At 33.4% G+C, this 12,422-nt stretch overlaps 1 protein-coding gene across 1 annotated transcript in view; it reads left to right on the top strand.

Annotated features, from left to right (window-relative positions):
* The window catches only part of Cht7 (chitinase 7), a 119,210-nt gene that overhangs the window by 60,175 nt on the left and 46,613 nt on the right, over nt 1-12,422 (top strand). Inside the window, exon 2 of the mRNA XM_076117060.1 lies at nt 7,253-7,331. Within this exon, the coding sequence (XP_075973175.1) occupies nt 7,253-7,331 (79 nt within the window). The remainder of the gene's footprint in view (nt 1-7,252; nt 7,332-12,422) is intronic.

Raw genomic sequence — 12,422 nt, forward strand, 5'->3', positions numbered from 1 at the left:
CTTGATGACAGGTTGGTAGTCGATAGTAGTAGAGAATCGAGCTACAGATAATTTAATTAGTCATTTTTACGTTGATTTACCGTGATCTCATTCATCGTCTCACGTGTATTGCAGTCACAGATAGGAGCATATATTGTATGTAAAATGAAATATATAAAGATATAGACGAAATTATATAAAAACGTTCCATCGCCAGAATTTTGGTTTAATTTGTAATAGAATAGATTACTAAATATACAGACTCAATGATATATATTATATCTAATCTATTTTTTTTTCGTTCCCCGCCTTTTACCACAACAATAGAAGAGCATATACGTAGGCTCTACACATGTAAATATTTTGTAATCTAGTATTTAAAATTTCAAAAGCCATAAAAAAAAATATTTCGTCCAAAAACAATATTACAAAAAACCCCAAGCCTAAATTTCCAAAATCTACTTTCACACGTACCATAGAAACAAAACCTTGACAAGAGCGACGAACTATTACACAATAGTTGTACAAAATGCTCACAATTAGTTATCAGTGGGTTAGAACGATGTAGTAAGATGTTAAGAAATATGTGTTGATGACGTTAACTTGGGTAATGTGACATGGATCTTCATCAAGCCATGGTTCGCCTACTTGGTATTGGTTAAGTAGGTAAGAGACACCACGAAGTTGCTGACCTAGTAGATGTAGAGTATGTAGACGTGTGTAAAATATTGTATAAACATTTTCGAGGAGATTGATATCAGCTACCAGTCTGCCGAAAATTAGAAAATTTGTCTCTGCCTTCCATCCCTACGAGAATACGGTGAGAGTTTATGAATTAACAGTGTACAACCACAGACTCACTATTGATTGGCCAAAAATCCTACTTGACGAGATGGTTAGGCATTGCCTTCTGTGATAATATCAGTAATAAGGTTTATCATATAATGTTCAACTTGCATTCAGAGAACCATAATGTTCGATATCGTATTAAGTTCGTTGGCGCAAAACTGCATAATATTTGTTTTACAGCTGTGTTACAGCTAAATAACCACACTTTTCATAAATCAATCAGCAAACAAGACGAATGTCTCACGTGCCTCGAAAACAAAAAACTTTTAATATCAAATCTCAAAATGAAATATAGTCGAGAAACTTCCTCGTTATTAGTAAAAGAAAGAACGGTACCGTTTTAATAAAGATTATTTTTTCGCTCGACGAATTCATTTGTCATAATTTTTCTGTAATCTGTACAGCCCTTATTGTTCGGGTGATAGTGATTTTAAATTAAAAGCGCCCCTAGCGTTGTCCTTTTTTAGTAGCTACGTGAAATAATGTTTTAGTACTAAAGATGTATTTATTTTTAATCTGAACTTGTGCTGTTATTTTTGGTATAATAAATTGCAAAGCAGACTTTTCAGAGACCAAAAAATTATGCAGGTTATAAAAACAAATTTATATATTTTAATCAATTAGCCACCTCGCGGGGCTTTTTTCGCTTGTAATTTGATATAATATAAAACTTGTTTTTTTTTCAAACATAGGAAAGGTTTCAAATACCTTCTTGTAAAATTCATGAAATTAACTTCGAGATCGTCAAGAATTCATGAAATTAACGTCTGTATAGATGTCCACAAAGACAATTTTTGCACAATACAAAATCTTCTGTGCAATTTTCGTACAAAGTAATGACAAAGTTGGAATTCACGATTGCTAAATCCCACTCGCAAGGGATTTGAAACTAATTGGAATCCACACTCGGGTTAGAACTATAATGGCATATATCGAACTAGCTCATGACCGCAGCTCGACTTGCATGTTGTATTAAATATGATGGCTATTCTCGTTTTCCGGTATTTATTCAGCCTTCCTCTACCTTCTGTTGCGTAAAGGCCTCCCTTTCGGGATGTATGGAACAAATATAAGTGCGGTAATGTGACTTAGCTATAGTAGCTCTACATAACGTGTAACTGTTCTAATTTTTATCCAAATTAATACAAGAAATTGTTCGAGAGATTTTTTGAAGTAAATGTGACTCAAACAAATACTCTTTTCCATTTACAATATAAATACAGTCCAAATAAAGCTACGCTTACGTTTACGCTAAATAAGTTAAGATTATTTTGTCCACATATAACTTCCGTAAAAAAATAATCTTGGATTACAACAAATCCAAATTCGACTCCAAGTTTGATAAACTCGTGGCCAATTATACATATTTAACGAAGTAAAACTGGATAAAAAGCATTTCTCATAGACTCAACAAATAATGAGGCAAAGTTTATCCAACAGAGTTTTGGAGCCGATCTGAGCCCACCCTAATTACAGTTTAGTAAAAGGATCGCTTTTACAAAAGTTTGTTTTACGATTTTTTCAGAAGTACAGTCGTGTGTACTCGGCTTTATTAATTCTGTATGCTAATATTGGGTAAGGGATTGTAGGATTATATTTTGACGGACTTACTTCTGCAACAAGCATCTGTGTACTGAATTTTTAACTTTAGGTAGCAGTCTTTAGAATATATTTTTTATATTAAATTTTTTTTGATCCAGTAAATATTTTAAAAATAAAAGTAGTCAAGCAGAAAGATACTAATTTAAATGAAATTGAAGAAACATTTTATCTTGATTATTTTCATGCAGCATCGACTTAAACTCATATTGCATTTTTCCAACGTACTCTTCTGATAGAAGTCGGCTATGAGTGCTGCAACGAGTCGATTGTTTGATGAAAATCCAATATTGCATCTCAATCACTGTAACGCATATTAAATCCTTCACTGCTTCGCTACTAAGAGCTCTATTGGGATTTTGAAGGAAAGTCAATTTGCTTCTTTTGTTATTAGATTTTTGATATCTGCATCTTTCCAATATTTTTTTCTATACGTACATACATAATATCATGCCTTAATCTTTCCCATAGGGGTAGGCGGAGACCAAAAAACGCCACTTGGTACTTAGTCTTATCTGTATACTTTAAACTTCCCTTGCCTCATTCACATCCAAACATCTTGTCATACAGAACCGCTTGTTACGAGTACTACCACTCCTTTTTTCTATATTTTCTCTTATTCGTAACACCTTAAGCTTTTAAGAGCAATCAAATGAAAATAAAAAAAAATATTACTAGCCCCTTGCACGATACATCACAGTGATAGTTTTAACTTTTCAACCTAAATTAACTAATTCGTAATAATAACTAAAAAAAGGTTATGACATTTTCTTTGATACATCCATATGATCTACATTTTACTTTTGGGATATCATCAACTGCCGATTTTCTGCTTCTATTTTTAGTTAATACAATCTTTGCAACTGTGAAAATGATTCGCTTATTTCCAGCAATACAAAACAAACTACAGGCTATTACAAAAGTGTTGGCAAGCTTAACTAAATTGGGTATAATGTTGCAACAGTTTACAATTTGCGCGAACAAATAACACGGTGGAAGCTTGCAACTACTTATTACGTACCATTACGTGTAGTTACTGCTCAGAAGTAGTACGATTGTTCCTGAGTGAAGCATTTTGATTGTTTTTTATAGACGTAAATGTAGGTCAGATGCAGGTGCTGAATATGTTTTGCAGCGTGATATAATATTTTAGAAAATATTGCTTTTGAGGTTCAATTAAAGTTTGGCTAAAACTGATACCTGATTGTTAATAATATGATCAGGTCATTTACAGAATGCTGCAAAAGTGCCAAACTAAATAATAATTGGAGCTTTCATTTTCTTTTGTTACATAAATCAGTATATTGTTTACATACACTTAAATTGATTGGGTTGAACATTTTTTAAATCGAAGTTATCAATTAAAATTTGTCTATATTTTCAGTTCAGCCAAAGGCTTTTAACAAACATCGACATTTACAGTATTAAAAATACTTATCCCAGGAGTTTTCAAAAAGTTAAGGTGGCGCAATCGAGTGACAAACATGGAATGTGCAATAAAAATCATATCCCAGCTGTTTCAAAAATACTTTAATAACATTTGCCAAGACAAACTTTTGTTTCCCAAAACATCAGAGCATCTAATTACTTAAACTGTCAACAGACCGCCATCTTGGATTTATGAGGGAGGAATAAATCGTGGCCATTACTATGTCTGCGGGTAAAATATGATGTGCTTATGTTAAGAAAAACTTGATGTAGTCACATTTTTGCTTGTATGCGCTATGGGTGGAATGTGAGATGAGATTAGGACATTAGGTGTTGGGGGTGACTGATGGCACTTGGGTATGAAGAAATGGGGGGTAGTGGTTTGCTGCAATATAAATGGTTCAGACCACTCGAACACTACAAAGAACGTGGTTAAGAATTTTAGGTGAAATTGTTCGCTGTTTATAAAACTTTTGTAAATGTAGAGAAGCGCTGAATTATATTGATAATATTGACTTGACTCGCGGAACTGCCGATGTGTAGTATTTGGGGGACTTTTTACCTGAAGCATGTCATCGTGAATGATGATTGCCTTTAAAATAAATGTTCTTAACTGATGCCGTCCAATGGACAAAATAAAATTCAGCTTTTCCATAGAATAATAAACTTTCTAAAACTTAAAAATTATACTTACTGTAAAAGTAGTTAATAATGTACTCTTTTCCATATTTACTCATTTTCTACAACTTCGTATACAATTTAGCTGCAACATCTCTTTACAAATGGTTTCAAAACAATATTTCATACAACAAAAACATCAGTTCACCATCAATCTAATATTCAAAATCACTAAAATATTCCACTAAACCAACAAGCTTATACATCGAAACTGAACTAATCCCGTGGAACAATGGTTGTCTGTTTGAAAGCCTATTATATCCAGATATAGTCCGACACGACCTCTATTGATTGAAGCCGCAATTTCGTAGAACATACTAATGTTATAAATGTGGCAGTTTGTTTGTTATACTCACGGCTAAATTACTGAAGCGATTGCGATGAGGTTTTGCGTGGAGGTACTTAAAAACCTGGAGCGTGATTTTCTACAGTCAATACTTATTGATTAGCGAGTGGTTGACATTTAATTTTACTTGAAGAAAATAGTTCTTGTGAAATACGCTAGGGGCGCTGATCAATTTTTCATACAGAATGTAAAAGTGACAGAAAAATACTGGGGTCAAATAAAGGGCTGTTCCAAAATTAACCATTAGCTGTGATAGGAGATGGAAATGTGAATGCGAGAAGCGCCGCAGGAATTAGTTAGCTATTAATAATAGTTTGTAAATAAATAAACGTAAGATCCAATTGAGAAAGACGATTAAAGGATTCTGATAATGGGATTTATTAGCAAATTGGGTTTGTAACTTATCGTTAATAAGTAATGTGTTATTAATATGAATACTAAATTGCTTTTGCTTACATGCTATCCGGCGAAAATCAAACTTATAAAAGTATAGAACCATCAGGATATACTATTATATCTTACAAAATTTTGTCTGTCTGTCTGTTTTGCTTTTACGGCAAATTCACTGAAACAACTATCACGAAATTAGTTATTAAATAATGGACAGTTTGCAATTCGGGGTTCAAAAACACGTTTTTTAGTTTACCCAAATTACAAGCTAATTGAAAATACTTAAAATAATCGGGAAACCAAAATAATTACTTAAAATACATCATAATTATATCGTTTTTTGAAGTTCAGAAAGCTTTACAGGAACTGAAAACCTAAAGATTATACATATTTGATGTAACACAGATAGGTACAGGCAGATCGATGCGCGGCATAATTTCAATACCGGGGGTGACGCGCGTGTCTCCTGCATTATTCATACGAGTGACGTGTTGACGGCCAACTGAAACTGTAATCTTGAAGTACGGCTTTTGTTCGAGTGAGAGCGATTAGCGATTTCACCGTTATGGAAGTTACACGGCGCAGATTTGGGTGAAAACTATTTTTTTATTCACTTGTTAACGATTCACAATATATTATGTTACGTGAAAATTGGTAAATGTGAAAACCATTCTTTGCAACGGTCCTTGTTTTTAAAAAAATAAATAATCCCGTTTTGCCGCTTGAATAATATTTATGTTCTACCTTCACTTTGAAATACACTACATTTGCTATATAAGAATGAAAATCTGATATCAAATTTTATTTAGAAGACAAAATCATGTGATTTAGTTGCATGTTGGTACAGGTCACTGACCTACAGTAAAGCAATAAAACAAAATGACACTAATGGTTATTGATTTAATAAACTCGTGATAAAATAAACATATTAGCATTCGAAAGTGCATAATCCGTTATTAATATTTTTATTATCATAACACATTCAATAATTTAAAACATTTCTGGATATTTGATATTTTATTATTATGACTGCTGCTATCCAATTACCTGACACTTAAAATAAAAAGATAATAGTCTCCGTCGTAAAATAAATTTAGTTAAAAATAACCAAAAAAGAGCAAAACTTAAATTGAGCAAATATTTTATTTTACCTGTCGCTGTCCAACTGCTTGGCAAGGGTCTCCTCCCGAAAGAGAGAAGGGTAAGGCCTTGAGTCGACCACACTTGCAAAGTGATTAAGCAAAATAAGTTCTTCTTCTTCGACATCTTTATCGACCTAAATATGTAACTGAATGATGTCGCACGTAAATCGCTGGCACTGCGACCTGTCTTAAAGTCCTGTTACAGAAACCACTTACGAAAATATTAAAGTAGGGATTCTGACAAGATATGGTTGATATATTATTTTCCACGCAAACACATAAGTCACGTATCTACATATTAAACAATTTTGTCAAAAAAACTGCCTCCAAATTTTAATATACGACTCTCCATTTTTTGCTGAAATTCAGAACAAAATCCAGCAGAATTCTTTATCAGATTTTGTATAAAATTTAAGAAAGTTAGGGTCTTGAAAGTTATTTCTTATTAAAAGTTTTATTTATATAGGGTAAGTAGGCTGATAAGAAAATTGAGGGTACTTGCCCTTAGCCGCTTTGAGGTCAAGGTCAAAGATCAATTGTTTTTTGAAAAACTACGCCGTCTACAACTAGCCAACAATAACATTATTTTTAGGAGCTTAAAACTTTATCGAGGGTTAGTTTATATTAGCGAGTACCAGTAGAGATTTTCTTTGCAATAGTTTTTAGTCGAAACGTCAAAATTATTTTAGACGAAAATTTTTAGTTTCCTAAAAAATAAGGAGCACTAAGACACAGCATTTCACTCACAAAACAACTTTAATAAACCCTTTTATGTGTCAATAATGTGTGCAAAACTTCTTAAAAATATAAATGTTAATGAAAGTCTGTCTTTTTGTTACAGTGGCCACCAAGATTGCTTCGGTGGACGATCACAGTCCTACTCATAGCCGCCGTGTTAGCACCTACGTCAGGCTCTACTGGTAAGTTACCCTAGATTATTATGTATAAACTAAGCTTTGTCTTATAATAAAATATTGTGTAAAAATGCTCAAATGTTATAAGCAGATGTGTTTTAAACCTTGATGATCGGTTCCTTTATCATCTGCAACAGATGAATAAAGGTCAATGATGATGATGATGTACCAAACATAAATATTTTTCTGTTTACAATGTTATTAAAGGCTATTGCCAAATATTGGGCGATGAAACTCCAGACTACTATTAAGAATTAAAGTTCGATAAAAAAGAGAAAAACACATGTAAACTGAATCTCAACGGTGAATAGAGAAAATACACTATGGCTATGTCAATAAATCAGTCAAGAACTGAGAATTTTCCTATTTTATAGGGATTGCATTAACTTTTAAATATGCTAGACTTTTTGTACCACTAATTAATTCAATTAAATAGAGACATTCAGATCAGTGCGTCATCAAAACCGGTCCAGTAATTTAAGCTATCCACTTTAACATTTGCACATCCTCTTATGCTCTTTGCGTGACCCCTTCTAATGATTAGCATAGTAGGCCACATAATATGTAAATAAGGTCCAAAACCATACACGAAAATGTACCTGTATGCAAATGCTTGTGACCGTGTTTGACCTGTGTAGGCATTTGGTTTTTTAATAGTTGCTTTACGTAATTTCAGATATTTGTTGCTATGCAGTAGCTTTGATTGTGCGCACTTATTTAAATTTAACATTTATAAATTAGATATTAATTAGTTGCTGCATTACTACTAGAGTTTAGTGAATGTATAAGCCTACAAAATTGCAACAATTTTAAATCTGAAAAATAGTTCTTCCACTTCCATTTTTCAAACAGGAGCGTGGAGTTAATGACAGTTAAAAATCCATACTAATATTATAAATGCGAAAGTAACTCTGTCTGTCTGTCTGTCTGTCTGTCTGTCTGTCTGTCTGTCTGTCTGCTACTCAATCACGTCTAAACTACTGAACCAATTTGCATGAAATTTGGTATGGAGATATTTTGATACCCGAGAAAGGACATAGGCTACTTTTTACCCCGGGAAAATGACACATTTCCCGGGAAAATTCAGAAAATTCAACGAAGTCGCGAGGAATCAATATTATAATGACATTGAATTAACAAAATTCCGTTGCCATGGCAACTGTTTTAATGGCGGATATGCCTTAGCGCGACTTCGTTATACTAAGAGATATAAATAATTTTGAGAATATTTTTCGTGAAAAAAAGCATATTTTATATCATCACGCTATGACCAATAGGAGCAGAAGAGGTAACAGTAAAAAGTGTTACAAAAACATGGAACATTCTGACCCATTCTCTCTTATGTGACGCAAGCGAAGTTGCGCGGGTCAGCTAGTATTCAATATAATTGAAACTTATTCTTTACCCCGTGAAATAATGAAAAAATGTATTACTTTTCCTCGTGTGTATGTTTACAAAATCTCATCACAACAGAATAGAAAAATAAAATTTACCAATCCATTAAATGCTTTATCTTTCAAACGGCACAGCCTGTTACAAAAGCATTCCTTCGTTTGCAATTACCTCTAAAGTTTAATTCGTCATGTTCGTTTCTTCTGACAAAACACAAAACTGCATCATCCAATCAAAGTCACCCCGCAGTTTCACATCAGTTTTAAAGCCATACATCTACATGCTGGCAGGCTATTTGTTCAGCAAAGTTATCGTTATGCCAGGTCCCAGTGACATGTCCGAGCCTGGCACGCGGTCCACCGCGAAGATATATGGCTGATAATCTGGCAATTTATTTGACTAAAAACGCACTTTTTTTCGTTTGAGGGAACAGTTTTGTGTGGATGTGACTTCGATTTTTTATAGTTTCTTTATATTACTGACTATCCTATGAAAAAAATGTTTTTTTCAAGATATAAAAGGCTTTATAATTACTTATTCTTGTATGTTTAGTGACTTTACAAATGCTTGGATGAGATTTGCAAAGAATCGGGGAGCACGGCAAAGACTTTAACATTCTTGCACTCAATAATCTTTCGAATTGGGCTGTGTATAACAATAATTAAGTAAATAATTTTTTTCAGTCATGTTTTATTGATATTAGTTTTTAAGTTCAAGTCTAAAATTGCAATACACTGATAGTTAACCGGGACAAATCAGTTTATGATCTGAATTCCTGAATTTAATGTTTAGATCTTACGAATTGCTGCTTTAATGGCATTTTATGCAGAATATGATTTATAATCTTTTCACACGATTTAATCAAACTAATCAACAAACCCTCGCATGTTGCAGTACCCGCTAAATACATTTGTTTACAACTAACCATTACTATAAACGAACGGCGGCCGCTTCCTTTCTTGTCTCTTTTCAAGGCGCTCCACGGTAATTAAAAGAGGTTCAATCACGCAATCTGTACGAATATGTGAGATGTTATTTGTTGTATTTTAGCTAAGTACTGAGTAACACACAAATTTAGAAGTAAATATTGGATGTATGTAGCAAAAAGCATGTTGTGCTACTACAAGTTTACTCTACTAAGTATAAAGTGTATCTATTATAAACTACTACTAGTACCTACTATCATTGTATAAGTAGGTACTTTGACTTCAATAGGTGCGATTTAATCAGCTAGTATAACATTCTATATCGTGTATTAAATTATATATTCTGCATAGAAAATCGCGCTACAGATCATTTGAGATTTCCTAAAGATTGCCACACATTTGATTCGCGCAATATATTTCAACCACCCATGTACGGCAAAAGAATACTGCCTCATCTTCAAATTGCTCACAGAGAGTAGTGTGCAATAGCATAATGATCTTAAACACGACTCGATTCTATTCCAAACACATGAATCTAACATTTCGGCATTTTTGATAGCCAAATTAAAAGTCGTATAAGGCGAGGAAGTCGTTACGTCTTTTATTGATCAGTCTAGCGCCAATTTAATCAATGTTTACTAGACTAATAGTTTTATATTGATCACAAAATGACTGCAGATTATCGTTAACTTCAAGGCCTGATTTCCAACGAATCTTTGTATGGTATTTTTTAAAGCTTTTTGACTAACTTAATGTCACTTATAGCTCTCTATACTTTATTTGATTGACATGGGCTAGTTTTTTTGTAACATAGTTACAAGGTAACAGGATGTCCTTTGAGGACGTTGAAATCAGACATATAAGTGTCTTGTCAACAAGACAATTAGGTATATAATAACATCATTGAGGTAAGTAAAACTAAAAAAGTTTTTTGACGCCTTGTTTGAGTTCACGATTGGTTCAAGATACAATCATAATAAGACTGTATTAAGTACTATGAACATTTCGTTATTCATCTACAACAGCTGATCCTAGTCGTTATTCTTTGTGTCCGATGCAACGCAATACTGCATATAGGACAAATATCATCAAAACAAACTTCTTCTTCTTCTTATCGTATCTTTAGTGGTCAACCTAGTGTCAAAGTTGTTCAAGCCGCCCGAAGGCCTTTGACATGGCTTAACGACTGTTACCTTAGTAGATAACAGCCGGGACCGACTTTTTACGTGCCCTCCGAAGCATGGAGACGCCCAGCTCAAATACCACTATGCGGTCACCCATCTATGGAATGACCGCGCCAACGGTTGCTTAACCCACAGATCGTTTACCGACCGGTGAGCACAACTGGCTATGGGCGCCTCTAATCAAAACAAACGATTTATACTTACTTCTGGTTATATACTTGCAGTCTATGTAACTGTCAGCAACAACATGTTGAACTATTTCGAGATATCTCGAGATTTCGTCACTCATAAAGATTTTTTTTTTCAAATAGCATATCCACAGAAAACTTTCGCCGTTGATTTATGTATTTCACGAAAGAGCACACGTATTTACGTCTGATTTGTCTAAAATGTTCGCTGAATAACCTGGTGAACGTGCTTGTGGGATTCAATTCCATCATGTTGAATTTTTCATGCTAATCTTCATATTTGTTGAAGGTTTACTATTTTATCTTTTCATCGTTAGGCTTGATAATCTTTAATTTTTCATGAATGTGAAACATTTGGTGAGGTGGAAAAAAGAGAGAAAGAAAACTAAAAAAGTTTGAGGAAATAAATTGTTGGATATGATAAGTAAATTTTCTTACACCTCGGAAAAAGTTTTCTAAATATTCCTCTGAATAATAATAATTGCCCTGCTCTGCTTAAAGAACAGTACTGTCAGTTCTTTAAGAAAATTTTAGGATATGTAACTTGCATGTACCAGCTTTAAATCAGTCTCAAAGAAATACTTTGAATCTGATTCATTTCAGAAAAATACCATAATAAACCTAAATGCAACTCGAAAAGTATCAAACAAAACATATCTCGAACTGAATCCTAACCTCGCACAACTTCATAACACCAAAAAACAATGTCACGATCCAAATTCACAAAGCAAAGTAAATTATACACCACAAAAACCTCCATTAAAAGTTCCTACATTCCAGCACTCTCATTATTAAAACCTCACTGAAACCTTTTCATCCATATATCAAAAACTAAATATACTTTCAAAATGTCCTCGGACTGTGCACCGTTTTCCAAAACAAACGCGATGCCAGACTCATGCATTAAACACTTTCTTTTGTAAAGGAAAATACCACACTTCATACTGAAATTTCGACTCTATCTGCCCAAAAATAAGGTGTGATTTGAAGTGTGGAGTCCAATGCTATCAGTTACACCATGTCCCTTATGTACGTTTGGAATTCAAAGTATCGAATGAGTTTATTATTCGGAACATATTGGTAATACGGTTAAAATGTAGCTTAGGTGTCTTCAGTTTGTTTGTGTTTGAGAAAGCTGTTGATTTTTCGAATAAGACTACTTTTTATTGCATTGAAAACTATACCGACAGTAACAGAAAACTTGGAGGAACAAAAGTAATGACGAATAGCAAATTGTCCTGAAACAATCTGTAGTCATAACTCTTCTTCATCAGACGTTTTATCTGTAGTTTGAATTAGGTTTTTGAAGTACAACAATCAGTACTTAAATGTATAGTTGTATAACTAGGACTTTCAAGATTAAACACTTAAAGGATGCATTTAATGCGTCCCTAAAGTGTGAATGAA

This window comes from Anticarsia gemmatalis, chromosome 8, assembly GCF_050436995.1.
Source record: "Anticarsia gemmatalis isolate Benzon Research Colony breed Stoneville strain chromosome 8, ilAntGemm2 primary, whole genome shotgun sequence".
Taxonomy (NCBI): domain Eukaryota; kingdom Metazoa; phylum Arthropoda; class Insecta; order Lepidoptera; family Erebidae; genus Anticarsia; species Anticarsia gemmatalis.